This window comes from Falco biarmicus, chromosome 1, assembly GCF_023638135.1.
Source record: "Falco biarmicus isolate bFalBia1 chromosome 1, bFalBia1.pri, whole genome shotgun sequence".
Lineage (NCBI taxonomy): Eukaryota > Metazoa > Chordata > Aves > Falconiformes > Falconidae > Falco > Falco biarmicus.
In genome coordinates, this window is record NC_079288.1 from 17,492,386 (window position 1) to 17,509,956 (window position 17,571).

At 39.1% G+C, this 17,571-nt stretch overlaps 1 protein-coding gene across 2 annotated transcripts; it reads right to left on the minus strand.

The window, feature by feature from the left end:
- Nucleotides 1–716: 716 nt before the first annotated feature.
- Nucleotides 717–17,550, minus strand: RPS6KB1 (ribosomal protein S6 kinase B1). Of its 2 annotated transcripts, none has more exons than XM_056352847.1 (15): nt 17,311–17,550; nt 14,082–14,131; nt 12,890–13,010; nt 12,459–12,527; nt 11,886–12,033; nt 11,180–11,237; nt 10,058–10,158; nt 9,059–9,149; nt 8,763–8,853; nt 8,348–8,455; nt 7,984–8,046; nt 7,073–7,150; nt 5,309–5,416; nt 4,594–4,706; nt 717–4,033 (listed from the first exon to the last, which is right to left on the minus strand). In XM_056352847.1, the coding sequence occupies exons 1-15, from the start codon at nt 17,380–17,382 to the stop codon at nt 3,796–3,798; spliced, it is 1,509 nt and encodes a 502-aa protein (XP_056208822.1). In that variant the 5' UTR covers nt 17,383–17,550; the 3' UTR covers nt 717–3,795. The 2 variants fall into 2 exon arrangements, with proteins under 2 accessions (XP_056208822.1, XP_056208828.1); XM_056352853.1 differs by having other exon boundaries at nt 17,288–17,527.
- Nucleotides 17,551–17,571: the final 21 nt, after the last annotated feature.

Genomic DNA, 17,571 nt, shown 5'->3' on the forward strand with positions numbered 1-17,571 from the left:
TCCCTCCCTTTCCCTTTAAAGCTGTCATGAAAGACAACAATTTAGATGCACAGTTGTACTTAGGGCCTACCTACTTCCTAAAATAAAATTTTTAAAAAATAGGTCACTTGGATTAGCATATGTTTAAATTTGCATTTAGTTGCTATTCACATCCGTCTTATTCAGCAGTTGAATATATTTAGTTCCAGTAAACTGTGAAAGATGAAAAACAGAATGGGGATTACCTTTATTTCTACTAAGGCAGCTCAGGTCTGTTTCTTGACAGCAGCTACAAAGCCAAATTAATCTAGAAGAGAACGATCTGTACACGTTCATGCATAGGAACTGTATACAGTGTACCATCAAGGATCTGCAGGAAGAATATTTAAGTAATTTGCCTTGTTCTTAGCAGCTTCTCTTCCTTTACCCCTTAGGGAAAGGATGTCCCTGTAAACTGGGGGAAGCAAAGGAAAAGGCAACTCTCCTGCTGTAGAGAGAGAATTTTTAAAAAACACCAAATCCCAAGCATCTGTCCTAAGAACAGTAGCAGTCTCCCTCAGTGTTTGATGCACTTTTTGATTAACAGTAAGAGCAGGTTGGGAGTTATTACAAAGAGAACAGACCCAAAGTAAACATCCGCTGTATAATCAGAGTGGACTCATATTAAATGTTCTCCAGCAGTTCAGCTTTTAAATAGCAAAACCCAAAAAAAAGGGATATTCAAAAGAACAATTGACTCATTTATTTTTATCTTTTATTATGAGCTAATACCAGGATGACATTCAAATGTCAGATGGCACAATTAAGACAGTCTTGGTAGGAATTATTCCAGCATTCCCAAAATTACAATTTAGTACACGAATGGCATCAAATGTATGCATCACTCCCACAGAGAAAAATTATGAAATTCTGAATATCTTATACCAGAATAGTTTCTGCATCAAATGGGAAAAGAAAAACTGCTGGTAACACAGCTGACCTATAAACCTTTTGTGATAATGACCTGCAGAACAAAATATTCCCCTATTTAACATCTAGTAAAAAAAAATATGACTTTTGTTCAAGTTTAATACTTTTATATGGTTAGCCACAACAGGTATTAACCTCAGTTTTACTATATTTTTGTAATGCTACAAAAATCCTATAAAATCAAATTATAGTGAATTTTTCAGTGATTATAATTAAAAAAGCGCAGCTTGTACAAAATAAAAAAAATAAGATTCTATACTCTAATGAAAAATTTAAGACATTTTTAAATGAACGAAAGAAAGCACTTGTTAAGCTCTCCAATATTCAATGCATTCTGCACTTATCTGAAATAGCCAGACAGGAGCTAGATCTCCACTCCCCTTAGTTCACGACTAGTAATTTTGACACTATTATATATATATATAGAGGATCTATGTCTGATATTTTTACAAATAAATACAGGATAAACCATATTGCATAGTGTGTGCTTGCTGTCCGAGTCACACTCCAAAAGTTTCACAGTTATGGTAGGGAATTAAACTTATAATCTATGGGATGAAACAATGACAGTACATGAAATTTACTTTTAAAACAAATGATTTCTATTTGTAATGAGCAGTGAACTCAGACAAACAACTCTTGCCATTCTTGCCAGCCATATTAAACCAATTCTACTGGACAATTAAATCCAGCCAACCAAAAAGCAACTATTAGCTGTAACTAGGACCAAGAGAGATCTGCCTCCCAAGAAAAAAAAAATAATTTAAAAAAACTAAGTTCCTTTTTACCCAGTAAACATGTTAGGAAACCTATGTTAACAAGTGGCACAGAGAGGCACAGCTTGAAGTGCTGCGTATTTGCAAATATGCATAAGACAAACACATGAGCACTTGGATTTCGGTTTCACAACACGTCACCCGTGGCCACATTACCAGATGAAAAATGGCAATCTTCTGGTACGATTTGTGTCACTATAAGGTAACTTGCTTTTCCTTATAAATCTAAAAAATGAAGTTTCCCAACAAAAGTCTTATCAGGAAGAAAAATAACATACTAATTTTGCTCAATCATAACCATCTTTTTTGTTGGTTCATTGTTACTATCAACAAGGTATTGATGAATCCTTCTGACTTGCAAATTTTAAAAAAGAGCACTCTGATTGGATTCAACATGGTTAGAGTTTTATGGCTTGGATCCTATGGCTCAAAAAGATTCAGTATACACAGAGTAAGCAGAATCTATAAAAAAATCCCTACTATTGTGAAACACTAGAAGTAGACTTTGCACAGTTTGACTAAAGATAATGCAACGTGTGGCAGGCAAAAAGTGACAGGACTTGTATGCAGTTGCATGATCATATACACACACACGCACACACCATACACACTCTAACTAGTGTAAAGCTCTGCAGATATTAACCCTTTCACCAGCTATGTTCATGGAAATGCTTTCTTTAAGGCAGGAAGTATTTTAAGTAAGGTAAAGTTACCTTTATTTTATTCTTTGTACCTGTAAGTCATTTGTACAGATTGTGACAATTTCAAAAACATAAATAGTGTCCTTAGAACATGTTTCCTAAATTAAGTTGCTAAAGTTCTGACCCACTGTGGAAGACATTCACTGAAAGGCCATTTAACACTTTTCTCATACAATCAGCAAACTTATTGCCCCAGCATCGAAAAAAATGTTACTAAATTTAGAAATGTATAATGGCAGGGAACTCCCATAAGCAAAGTATGTAAAAAAAAAAAAAAAAAAAATCCTCAAATTCTTACCCACTGGTTACAAAAAGTTTTATCACCTTATACTATGTAGAATTCGTGTATGTTTCCTGTGGTACTTCCTATATGTTTCTAGTGACCTTGTATGCCGATGCACTTTTTCCTGATCTTTTATATGGGTAAGAATCTGAACGTTTTCAGCTGTCTCCGTCTAAGGACTAGTGTATACAAAAGTGATGTCTCCCAGTGAAATGTCTGCTGAGGACAAGGATGAAATAAGCAGGACATGTACGTGAGCCCATGGCTTCCAGTTAAGCCTAGAACATAGCAGCATTGCCGTTTGATTAGATCCGTTTGTCTTTGCAGGAACAGGTATTTCAGCTGGGTAAGCAAGTGAAACCGTTCTCTCCCACCCCACATTGCCAAGCTGGTAACTGAGTGATTTGCTTATTGATTTGTTCTTTCATGAGGAGAAGAATCAGAACTAGAGCCTTTACTTTCTTCACAGCAACCAATTATTCTGCGGTTTTAATTTTGGGATACTTTCCATAATGAGCTGAATCAAAAAGTCTATTTGAAAAATATATTTTTTTTATATATATATAAAAAACTCATTATGTTTTGAATGTGAAATACCAATTAATTTTATCTTTCATCTTTGATTCCACCCCATTGTAGGAAACAGCTTAACCAAGCTTGCATGCTAATCATTCCTCAGCCGCAAGCATAGAGGCATTTCGTACTTTGCCTAGTGAAAGGGCTAACCCTCCTGGACACATTCACAACTAGACCAGTGATTCTGAAGCAACATCCTGACCCTTAATACTGTCAGTTTCAAGCTATCAAGCTGAAAAATCCTTGATAAGGTGAGAAGATGTCACTGCGAATCAGTTAGATGATGTGCCTAGAGTTCTGCAATACCATTTTCTAAAGTTTTTTTATGCACCATTGATTGACAGAAAAAAATCTGTTTTTCTTTGCTTTCCAAGTCGCTCTGTGCAATGACTGACTCTTTGATACTGTCACTTTTTAAAAGTAAACCATACAAGCCCTCATATTTCAACTTCAAGGGGGCTTATGTCCGTTCTTTGTTTTCCACCTTCAAAGGCTTAAAAAAATTGTGTTGTCATAGATTCATGCGCAAGTGCTCTGGTCGTTTGGAAATCATGGGAAAAGCTTGTTTTTTATATGGCCCAGAGTTTGGTTGCCGGATTGGAAGTGGTGCAGAGGCCTCTCCACAGACTGTCACATCCATTTGTTCTATTCCGCTTGTCTCCATTGGATATTCCACAGGTGTCTGAGTATTTGATGCGCTGGCAGAAGCACCTCTTCCCCAGAATTCCCCAGGGGAAAACTTTACAGGGCTTTAAAACAAGAAATACAAAAATCAGAGATGAAGATACACACAGCACCAAGGTATGTCCTTTACTCTGCAGGAAGCTGAACTCAAATGCCTATTGAGAAGCATTTGTAATTCTTCCTTCCACTTCCAGAAGTCTGAGAAAGTTTCCATGTCTAGCTTCTACAACAGTCTCTTGTAAAGTAAAATTCTCTCATGTGAGCAGTGAGAATCTACGTCTAGATGATTGCAGGAGGAATTTTCTGTACTAACATGATTCTTTAGCGGCACATAAGTACTTAGGATCTTCTGAAAGAGTTCTAGAGCAATGGTCTACCAAAGTCACCAGCCTGTGAGGCTGTATCAGCACTGAACAGCAAGCAAATTAGTACTTCTTGTGCTGCCAAACACCACGGATTTGTCTCTAATAACAGTAAAACAGGATCAATGCTGCACTTCTAATGAAGTGATGGGCTTACTGAGAAGTAATGCCACGTTTTTTATTTCTAGTGCAGATCTATTTCAACTACTTGCCAAAAAGTGTAATACACAAAAAAAAGAAAAGAAAAAAAAAATCAAAGATACCTGACTGGCGTCCTAGGGCTACCTATGAATCTGCGAGGTGATCGAATTTTTGGTTCAAAAGAAAATTTCTCTTTTACGCTTTCAAGTACAGATGGAGCCACATACGTAAAACCCTGCAAAACAGGAATGAATGCACTGTAACTTACAGGCAAGATTTACGTTGATGATCACTTCTGCAGTTATGATAAGCATGAAATAGTAAATGAGAATTACAAAAAGGAGAATTAAATGTAGATATATAAACTTCTACTCACTGCTTGAAGCAAACAGCAGGACTTCAGGGAGTTCCTCACCCAGGTGCCTGCACACCCCAGATACCTCTGCCCAGATCAGATTCCCACAGGCATACTCAATGTAATTAATTTTGATCTATAGAACCGACATTGTCCTCTCTGCATGAGTATGAAAGCAATCACATGTCCATGGTTCACAATGGAACTACGAATTAGAATGCTGACATTTCAGAAAGCAAGCAACATTTGTTGGCTGGTTTATCTATAAAAAGAAAATGTCAGCAACAATCAAACAAAGTATTTTCAAAGCCCTTAAAAATTTCAGACCTGCTGCAGAACATGTGTTTAAAATTAAAGAGTTTGCTTCAAGCATCAGGTGTTAAAGATTCCCTAGAAATAATTTACCTGAAATGCCCTACTGTTTCCAATTAACACAACATACCTCTCTACAGTCATTACACACTCTTCCCTGGCTCACTTACCAGAAAGACCTGGTTGGCACTTTCACTGAGAGTAGAGTCATCTGGGCTATCAACAGGTGTCTGACGTGTAAACTTTGAATCAAACTGGCTCACATCCTCTTCAGATTGCTTTGCAAAAACAAAATGATTAAGGGTTTATATTACAGATATCAACCAAATGGCTTAGCGGTGATCAGTGTAGCCTCTGGATGGAGTTCATTCCATAGGTTTTTGGCAGAGCTCTGCTGTAGTAAAACCCTGGAGTGGTGTCGGAATCCTGTCGCTGCCAGTGGGAGGTCACTATGGGCACTGACACTGAGAAATAAAGGCAAGGGGGAGGGGCAAAAATTATGGATCAAAAAGGAACACAAATTAAAAAGATGCCTTTAAAAAAAAATCTCAAATTACAAACAAAATCTTTTAGAAATACAATGCCAGCTTCTTGCAAGTTTAGCAACCAGTATAGAACAGTTGCAACTACTAGCTTTTGGCAGCCTCTCCAGATAATTTCATCCTGGTTTTGCACATAGAGAAGTGATTACACTATGAGGGATAGGTGACAGCTCTGGAGTAAGTGACTATGGAGAGTATTTATAATTCAGCCAAAGAACAACAGACATAATTCCAAGATCCTTTCTCTCATTCCTACGAAAAGGCAGTATGTATTCTGCAGGCCTTCCTGCAACCATGGAAGCATGTTTTCAAAAACCATCTGGTTTGTACACATAACTTTCATAAAACTTGCTAATAGCAGAAGAACCCAAAACTATCTTCAGATAATTCATTTGGAAATATCAGTCTTGTGTCATTCTGAATTTCATTCAAAACTGTGAGGAAAAAAGGGTCTGGAGCCCCCAAGCTGTAGTATGCTCAACATTAGTGATGCCCAAGTCAGTTTAAAGTGAGATTTTTAATAGTCAGGATCTATCAGGGTGGCAGTACCCACTGCTGCTGTAGCCCACTGTATCCAGGGTGGGGTGGGTGGAGAAAGACAGACACCCCACACCATCAAAATATAACATAGGATAATAGAAGCATATTCATCACATCACTGGTTTGAGGTAAGCTTTAATTACTGCCTATAATAGACAAGATGCATTGTAACTATTAATAAGCAAACATACAAAATGCTTAATTAGGTGATTTCATTTACTTTTGCCTAGCAACTATTTATCATCTTAGTTTCATCCAAGTACGGGCTTGCTGTATAATGTTTAGAAACAGGACTTCAGAGAGAACTGCACTTGCAAGTTTGTTTAACCTACAGATTAGAAGCAGGAGGAATTAAAACTGCAGCAGAACCTTCTTCCTCCAGAAGACTTAACAGAAGGACAAATTAGCTTCTAGCCGATTTTTGCCACCTTCTCACATTAAAAAAGCAAGATCCTATTCCAGTGATGGATGAGCACCATGACCACAGAGTAATACGACAAAACAGCATGCTCATGACAGCCAGTATTTCATACTGTGTGAAGACTTTAAACAGTTGGGGTTTTTTTAATGTTGATACAGCTTAGTTCTCAGGAAAAAAAAAAAAAAAAAAGGAAAAAAAATCAGTCTGCACCAGGCAGTATATCTGGCAGATCAGGTGGCAGATCTGCCATCTCTAATTTGACAAGAGTGGATCTGAGAACCAGTAACATCAGTTGAACTGTTTTGAAGTACCAGAAAACCATGGCCCTCCAGTTTGTAAGAGTGAACATTTCTAAGTTTTAGATTCCGCATTGTTTTAAGACCTTTCCTAAAGGCATACGAGTAATATCTCACAGCACTCTGAGTACATACCAATAAGGGTTTAAAAGGAGGTTCCACCTTTCGTGCCAACAGCTCATCCCAGTTAATGTGTCTGAAGAACGGGTGAGCCTACAAGAGTCAGCAATAGCACAGAGTCATGATCCGCCTTTTGGATATAAATCACAGCAATTTAAGAATGAGGCATGTTCTTTTCAGACCATCTCTGTGGTGTCTTTCTTTCCAAAATCACATATGGGTCTAGTATAATATATTCTCTAGCACTACATCAGAGAAGCTGGAAGAGCTGAAAATTGATACCATACCTCCAAGTCAGACAACATACATCCCTATCATGTTTTCCTTGAAAGTATTAGAAAAACCAAGTTTACATGCAAAATACCTCTACATTTTTCAACTTTAACTCAGATATCTAAAAATAATGACAAAGCACTGTATTAATGACAAATTATCAGAATTGGGTAATAAGAAGGACTCTCTAACACATTATTAATCTCGTCACAAAAAAAAAAAATCAAGCTGGAAGCACAGGAACTAAGCCTCTGCCTTAACTTTTCACTGCGCAACACTGAGTGCAAACTAACAACACTGTTCCCTTGAAAGAGCTGCACTAAATCCAAGGGCTGGCAGTTATTTTGTCGGACTGCTAGAGTATCATTGCCTTTAGATAGTTGCCTGTACAATTAGCATTGTGCAACTGCAGAAAAGATCCACTGGAAGACAAGAGTTAAAGAATAAAAAGTAATTTTCAAATCTCAAATTATCAAATAGGTCGACAGCTGCTTTTGTGAAGCTTTAAAGCATTCAAATTTGCATCAGCTGTCACATGTGGCTGCCTTTTCACTCGTTACACTTCAACAGATATACTCTCCTTCCCTGATGCACCCTCAAAGCTGTTTTATTTTCAATGCACTAATACAAGAATTCTTGAGTTCCAAAGTTACCTGAACTTCTCCAGCATCTCCAGGACCAGCTCCTAGACGTGAGGCAGCATTTCTTTTTAGCAGCTTAATGAGAAATAACATCCAAAAGAGCAAAATTAGTTATGCCGTTATGACTAGCCTAGTTCTGACATGAATCATCATTTGAATGAATACCATGCAGAATGATTACAGAACAATTAGAAAAACTGCACTAACATTAGAAAACAATTGTATTTGCAAGGAAAAGCACCTTCTGTACCACACAAAACAAGGCTGGCTGACTTCGTAATAAGTCCAGACTTGGACTGAATAGCCATAGTGGTACCACTGTAATATTTCTGTTTTCTACATACGCACGTAGTACTGACATTCATTAAAATTCTACCTTTTTAAGCAGATCTCTGGCTTCTTGTGTGAGGTAGGGAGGCAAGTTGAGTTTACACTTGAGAATCTTGTCGATTGTTTTCTTTCTGTTCTCCCCAGTGAAAGGAGGCTAGAAAGCACCATTGTAACGGGAGGAAAAATGGGACTCATTCAGATCTTTTATTTGTGTACACAGAACTCACTTCAGTATTTTATAAAGCAGATAAAATTACTGCAAATGGGACTTTCAAATAAGTGTTTGGATGAGAGCATCTCACGACTGTAGCCAACATAAGTGTAGCTGTAGTTTAGTTATTTCTTACTTGCAATCTGTATATATACAAATACATACGTATTTATACATGCATCTGAATTAGAATACAGGTAACTACAAAATCTATAAAGAGAAATACATGCAATTATAACTGTGCACCTACTGCTCCAGTCAGCATGTCATACATTAATGCCCCCAAACTCCACCAGTCCACAGCACGATTATGCCCACTCCTCATCAAGATTTCAGGGGCCCTATAATCAGAAAAATTGAAAATACAAAAGTATTTTAACAAGCTTAATAACTAATTCTGACTACTAGTTTCCAAACAAAACCACATTTATCAAGTAAAATTTCCCTAAGTGACTGAACATATGGACCATTAGTTGAAAAAGGCAAAATTTAGCCATTACCCCCCAGACCAGAGTAATACTTTTCTATTTCATCATGCAAGCTCACATGTATTCAATTGTTCCACAGAATGTGTGTGTGACTGTTCCATCGTGAATAGATTCTTTACATAATCCGAAGTCAGTCAATTTTACATGACCTGAAATTAAATATATAAAATTTAAGACTTGCCAGAATTCTGACATTTGTATAAGTAACATTAAAAAATAGGAATTTTTAACATGAATATGTAATAACTCTGAACCACTTCCAGATACCTTCAGTTGTCTGACAAAGCAATACAGCTATAAAACAGAATGAGGTAATCACACTTACAGATAAAACCTCTGCATTATACCTGCATAACAAAGTGCTTATTCACATATAGACAAAAGTATTTAAATATAAAGATTGTGGAGCATCATTCAGACAAGAAGGCAGGCTATCAAATTTTACCGCTTGCTTCAGAGTTCAGGTAACAACCTTCAACAAATTGTAACGTGCCCTGAATAATTCAGTACAAAGACCTGGACTAAGTAAGTTGTTTAAGATAGCATGAAAATACTGGATGGTACAGATTGTCAGACTCAATCAGTGTCATATGGGCAACGTAAAAACGCATTCAGGAATAGCTACTACTGACAGGTAAAGCGTCAACAGCTCAGTCAGTCATTTCAGCTACGGATGAATTGGCACCCTACCTAAACTGCCCTTCCTAACAAATGTCTTCAGTCAGCCCCACTGACTAAAATGTCACCGACAGTACACTGAAGACACAGATCTTTATGCACTTTACAATGACCAGCAGAAGAAAAAGTCCAGAGCTGCAGAAATAGCAGGTCAACCATTAAAAAAAAGTCTGTGTGTACACACGGAGCCTGCTGTGGCCTATTAAAGCCCAAGAAGCTGTATTTAAGGGCAGGCAATTAGTTTTGGCAATTCTTCAGTTATACCAGGAGTGATAACAAACATGCCATTGTTCTAAGGAAATTCATGTAAGAGAAGTGTTGTGACCTTTGAAGAACTGTTTTCAAATGACTGGCAACGCAACTGTTACTATATTTCTACCTTGGTGATTAAGCATGATGTTTTCTGGCTTCAGATCACGGTAGATGATTCCTTTTTGATGCAAATGCCCCAGTGCCATTGAGATTTCTGCCAAGTAAAAGCTGAAAGGAAACATATGCCACAAAATTAGACATATCCAATCATGCAAAGCATCTTAAGCACTAAGACTATTATGTACATAGCAACAGTTCCTTGAAAGTATCATTAGAAGTGTATGAGAGAATAAATGAGAGAAACAACGATGCCTTTGAGGTTGGTTTGCCAAAAGGCACACAGACTCCACACTGAACTAAAATTACGCCATTAGCATTAGGTTTTCCTGTTCAGTAGCTGTTTTGCGAATATATTTGGAAGAATCTGAATCTACCAGTTAGTGGTTAAAATATGCTTCAATCTGTACTACCACGTCTGGATGGCAAAATTGAAGAAGGGAGGGAAAAAAAAAAAAAAAAAAAAAAAAAAAGGAAGCTAAGAAGGTAACCAGCAGCACCCAGAATGCTATCTGTGGAACAGTATTACAGCCCCATATGGGCATCAAAGCTTTCCTAAGGCACTATCGGGATGCACTGTGGGAAGATACGACTGTATTCAGTTGTGTGAAGCTTAATCAATAAGGGATAATTTCAAGCTGTTTATATGTAAAATATCACTACTCAGAAGGCTTTTTCTCTTTCATTAGCTTAATTGCTTTTATCACTTCACAGATTTGATCATTAGAATACAGTCATCACAGTGACTTGGAAATTCTGTAACTGGCTGGTCAAATTGTGTGTGGACCAATAACAAAAAACCCCCCACCAAAACCTGCATTTACAGCAAGTCTTTCACAGTCTTGTCTTCAACACCTAAACCACCTCCTCTACCACAGCCCTATGGATTATAGCCTCACTCAGCAACCAGCAATGGACCGTCTTCTGTAGTTAGACTGGAATTACACCAGCACAAACTGGCAAGAATGGAACACATACATCTTCCCAAAACCCAGTTAACTGCTTTTTTCACTGGACTGGGAAATGAATGAGTAGTTATATGTAGTTTTTCAAGTCAGAGTGTACAGTTTAAGCACTTGGAAAAAAAACCCCACACCTGAAACTATTAATTTACCAAAATAGTTTCACTTACCAAGCTGTGTCTTCCATAAATATCCCTTCTCTCTCTAACTGCATAAATAGTTCTCCTCCTGTCATAAGAAAAATGAGGTTATACTCTATTAAAGTATCACTTTTAGTCAGTCAAACTCCCATTTTCTAGAAAAACTATAAGCAACAGGTATTCTGCTCTACAAAAAGTCGTTTCACAAAAAACAGCTGAGAACTTATTCCTCTAGCAAACTAAAGAAATGGCAGAAAAAATCAAAAGAAATTAAAAAAAAAAATCAAAAGAATTGCTCAAACAAACAGCAGCATTTCTGTCCCTGTTTCTGCTGTTGTTATAGCTTGAGCAAATTGCTCCTAACCTGCATTTGTTTCCCTGTCTGTGAAATAAAGATAATACTTCCCTGTTTCACAGAGACCCTGCAAGGACTAAAACCTCAGGTACTCCTACACAGATTCTAAGACTAACATACAGGAATTAAAAGCCTGATGGAAGAAAGGTATTAAAAACCCTCCTCTCCTGTACTGTCATGAAAAGTAACTATTTTATGCTTCATTCATCTTTATTGTATTGAATTAGAAGGTTTGTGTATGTTATTCTATGTATTTTTACTAATCCATTTTACATTTTTAAGGTACCATCCCAATAGCTGCGTGGCCTTTTAGACTGAGAAATCCAAATTCTCAATTATATAAGATACCAAGAAGCAGTTAACAGAATTTCACATACTGACCACTGAGATACTCAAGGATGAGGTAGAGTTTTCCACCGGTCTGAAAGGCATAAATTAAGTCTACAATGAAGGGATGTTTCACTTCCTCCAGTATATTCCGCTCTGCTTTTGTGTGAGCTGTATCCTTTGCGTTCCTTACAATCATTGCCTACAAAAAGCAGAGATACGTGAGCACAAGAACATGCTAAACAACACAGGTTTTTATATTTAGTTCAATCCTGAGTTTACTAAACCACAACACTATGTATGAGTCAGCAACAGCATAAAAAAGAAAATTTCTCCACATACATAACGTGAGAGTCTTTTTGTGGAAGTTTAAGTCTTTATTTCACAGAATTACACAGTAATTTAGGTTGGAAGGGACATCCTTACCTATTTAAACTAGCTGCTAAGAACACCACAGACAGAAAAATTTAAAGTTTAATTCTAATTCCAACCGTACCTGTTGGTTTTTTTTTTAGGTATCAGGTTTATTTTTAGGTATATTAAGTAATTAGGTAATTGTAAAAGCTAAATGGAGGGATAGATTTTTTTTAGATTTAGATAGCAGTGAAATGTGAACGTTTAGGTTACCTTTTTAAGAACTTTCATGGCAAATATTTTCCCGGTGTTTGCTCCAGTTACTTTTCGTACTTGAAACACCTATACAACACCGATACAAAAGCAGTCACATATTGCAACCACATTAACCACTGTAAATTAAAAAAACAACGTTCTGCAAAAGAGAAATGTGATCCCTACAAACTGCAACGCTGCCTGAAGGAGAAGAGCTAGTGACCTGAACCAGAACCAGTTTGGGACATTTCTACTGCCACCAGCCGGTGCGGCTCTGCCGGTCACCAGGCTCCCACGACACCAGCCCTAGCAGCCCTGAGGTTACCTTCTGGTAGAACAAACTTTTCAGAAAACAGGACGGGAAGATTAGACCTTGCCAAAGGCAGCGAGTGAGAGCTTTAACTGCCTTCAGTATAATGGATTTACTTCCGTAGAAAAGAGTTCCTTACCTTTCCATAGCCACCTTTGCCAAGTACGCGCAGTAACTCAAAGCACTCTGGTCGGATCTTTTCTGGACCTCTGTTTACACTAGTCTCTGAAATCTCAAATTTTTCACAATGTTCCATGCCACTGGATAAAACCAAAACAAGCATATAAGACTACCTGACACTCAAAAACAATCAAATGAAAGTAAGCAAGCAAATTACTTTCTGAAAAGCATACAGTATATCTGACATAACTGAATGACTGCTTTGGACATTTGGAGAATTCCCAGCACCAGAAATTTTACTTAGGTGTGTTGCAGTAAGTTGCAACTTGCACAGAAAAGACTGCCTGCAAATTTTGGGGGGTTATACTATCAAGATTTCCCTCAAATTCCTTCATTTTAATGCACAATAAATCCCTGTATTACACCAGAATTAAGTTTAAAAGACTAAAGCCTCAAACTGACTTAAGATATTCCTACAAGACCTCAAGCAAAGGCAAGGGTATAAGGCGTGTTGAAGTTTCAGATCACATTCAGCAGCCCCAACAGTCACAGTAAGACTTCTGTAACACAAATATTTTGCAGAGAAAGCTGTAACAAGAAAGTCTCACAACTCTAAACATGCCACAAAAGATGACTGATTCAAAATTTAATGATGCATCTAAATTATGCTACAGTTCTGCAAAAGACTTAACAGATTGATCCTCTTCAATGTAACTGAACTGTTTTAACTATCACTGCTTTCTTCTCACAACATGGTATGCTGAAACAAACTGGAAATCTATAAATGAAGCAATGCCAAACGTAGCCATCTCCTGAACATCAAATCAGAATTTCTGAATTCTCATCTGCTACAGACTGTTATGCAAATCTGCAACTGGAGCCTTTATAAAAAGAACAGAACGTACAATGTGCTGCAGACAGGGCATGAGATTCATATTACAAATACTATTCAAGTACAAGAGATATATTAGGAGAAACAAGGATTAAAAGACAAACAGCAAGTTTTGCCAGAGTTTTTTTTATTATTATTATTATTTTACTTCAAGATACAATTCACAAATTTTAATGTGAAGAAATAGTGAAACGACTAGAAACAACTCAAAATTGAACAAGAATGACAAAATTTTCTATTTAACTTAACAATGTAAGAAAATTAGAAGTCACATGTAGCTCGCATGAATGATACAGAACATTTTCTAGCAGCAACTTACAGGTCATATTGGCCAACTCCTCCATGGTCCATGCTCTCACTTAATTGACCCTGAGGATGGGAGGGGTAGAAGGAAGATTAATTATAACGGAAGAAAAAAAGAAGTGTTCAAAGTAAATGGACTGATGTGTTTTACAACTTCTTAAATTATACAGATATAAAAATAATTTTATATAGAATTAGTTTATAGTATATAATTAAATAAATCTAAAGGTCAGGAATAATAAGTTATCAGCAGAAGACAAAGAAATCTGCAAAATTCTGTGCAAGACCTGCAATACTTCCACATATCTCAAACAGGGACACAGAGAACCAACCACCTTCACCCAGCCGCATTGTTATTCAACCACTTCAGTATTAGAGGTAACAGTTTCACAGACACAAATTTTGAATTTGAAAAATGTTAAGGTACTGCATTTACAGTTGCTCTTACAAAATCCTCATTTAATACTATGCAAATTGGAACGTAAAGATTATGTGAATAGATGAACTGGGATTCATATGTACTAGAACCAAATAATCTACTGGGAAGTTTTTATTATTCTATTGGTAATCTTTACTCTGATGTTAAATACCTTTTCTGGCCAATAATCATTCAGATAGATTAACGCAAGCAAATATTACTGAAGAAGGTTCAAGCTCTTCAGCATCAGAACTAGTCATCATTAAAGAATGTAGTTAATTCTGAAGAGGTATTTTCTTCAGAGGATTTTCAACTTGATCCCTTATGCAAGATAATACTTCACTGTGATTGTGGCTCTACAAGGCCAAAGAAGTGCAAACCAAGCAGACAGCTGGAATGAATACAAATAGAATTGAATGGGCATGCTTCTAACAAGCTTTAGGTTATACCTTAACATTTTTATTTTTAAAAATATGTACATAAAATAACAACTGCAAATTAATGAGAAACAGCCCAGAACCTACAGACTGAATACCCATCTACTGAGTGACGTGTGAAATTCAGAGAAACAGAACAAAAAAAACCCCCAAAACACACGAGATCTGCAAAAAGCAGACCATGCCAAGGAGTGCATTTTCAAATATTATGTAAGTAAAAAAACTAACCAAAGAAAATCAGAAACTTTCAATAGCTTCCAAACCATTTAAAGTTTACAGAGGCTGCTTTATTTTGGTCAGCGATCTAGAGCGGAATTTAACTGCTGGTTCCAGCTACGGTTCCAGCTACTAGCACCACAAGCAATTATGGAGTCTAAAAGTTCAAGTTTGTTTCCAGCTGAGAGAGTTCCTACCTCATGTCCTCTCGATAACATTTATTAGAGAAATCCAGCCTACTGACATCTGTTTCACAATAAAACCCACTAAAGCTACCCTTGACCCTACCATTAGATGCCAACAAACCAATTAAAAAAAAAAATATTCAACAAACACTGAAAATAAACACCCATCATGTTCATAGAGCAACTTCTCAAGTTACCCAATGGTTCTGGCAAAGCTGACACATGCTTCTCTTGCCCTTCTGAACTATGGTTTTTATTTTCAGTATTAACTTGAACAAAATTCACAATAGACACTGTTCTGCTATTTTAAGGATTTTTTCTCATTTCACAAAACCAAGAAACGCAATGCTGATCTGGCTGGGAGGCGATCAGTCCTTCAGTCCATGCACACTGTTTCATTTATTACAAACACAAAAATGAAGGCTGCTTTTTTAATCATAATAATTAGTGCAAACAAGCACATGGCTTATGAGCAAACACTCCATTGAAACAATTTTTCAGATTTTCTAGAATGGCCACGGCTATTCAAAACTCCAACTGCTCTGCTCTTGCTACTATTAGGCTTATAGCTTCCAGGAGGCATCAGGGGCCAGCACCACAGAGATCAGACAAGACAGTTCTGATCCTTCTAAAACACGCACAATGCCTACAGAGATAACTGTCCGTGAAACATTTTTCCCCTTCCATGATCCTGACACTTCCCCTTCTTTCCTGCTCCTATGTTCCCTGCTTTTCAGTTCCATTTTGATTTCAAGTCCATTCACACCCTCCTTTACCTGTTTGCCAAAAGGCACCTGAGAACCAGATGAGGTTGCCAACGTGCCTTCAAGTCCACAGCTGCATGATTAAAAACAGTCACTGCCATTTTTTACAACCCACAATAACTAATGAACTTCTAAAACTGTTCCCTGAGATTGAATTATTGGAACACGGCAGAGCACAAATCCAACTTTCTTGCCACCCCGCTTCGGATCTGTTCTTGGCAGCATTAACAGAGTGATGCAAGTGACATTTTTTTAAGCCAAGTACTTTATTGATTATTGAGGTGACAGTGCTTTTTCCTGCGGAATGAGAAATGGCCAAGCCTTCGGCTGTCAAAGAATGTCTCTACAACTTATACGTAGCATGGGAATCCCAACCGTGATGCATAGTATCTGGTTATCTCCAAGACTTCAAGACCGACATTAGTATTTAAATAGCAAAAAATAAATGTGGTAGCGATTTAAGCAACAGTAAATATTTAATAAGCAAGAGTATCAAAAACAAATAGCACTAGAAAAATGTGAACAGGGATCTTTTAACAAGATTCCTCCAAAGCCTGAACTGGATCTAGATGAGCACTGCAAAACGACAGACTACAGGCTGCAGGGGGAAGCCTTTGGGAAGCAGAGATGGGAGAGGCACGGACAGGCGCCCAACGCAGCACGGTGAAACTTTGCTTTTAATTTTGGCGCTAGAGCAACGACATTATGCAGTGCCAGAAAGCAAGCCCTTCTGCACCGACGTTACAACATGTGACAATTAAAAAAAATAATAAAAAAAAGAGACACACACACACAGAGAAAAAAAAACACCCCACCGCTGCGGCACTTGGCTGGGAAACCCACCGCACAACTTCCACGGGAGGGGGCTCCCGGAGCGCGGCGACCCCGCCGGCGGCGCGATCCGCGCCCGCCCGCCAGGCGGCCCTGCCCGCACCCGCAGCCGCCACGGCAGCCCCCGGGCGCGGTGGAGGCCGCCGGGCGCCCCAGGCCTGGCCGGGCCGGGCGCAGGCCCCGCCGCCCCCCCCGGGCAGGGCGCGGCCGCCTCACCTGCGCGGCCCGGGCCGGCAGCCGGCCCCGCGCTCCGCCTCGCCCGGCCTCCCGCGCGGCCCCGGCCCGGCCCGCCCCCGCCGGCAGGGCGCCCGCCGGCCGCTCCCGCCCCTCACGCCTGCCCCTGGCGCCGCCGCTCCGCTCCCGCCCCGCACCGGCTCGGGCTGCCGCCTCTCACCCCCTCCTCCAGCTCCTCGTCCGAAGCCGCCTCCTCAGGCTGGTCCAGGTCGATGTCGAACACGCCCGCCATAGCGCGGGTGCGAGCCGCGGCGCCGCCGCCCCTCCCTGGCTGCGCTGGCTGCACGGGGCTCGGGCCGCCTCATGGGCCCGCACCCCCCAACTCCACCACGGCCGCCATCACCGGCTGCCCGGCCCCAGCGCGCCTGCGCCCCCGCCCCGACTCCGGCCGCCGCGCAGGCGCACGGCCCCTTCCGCCGGC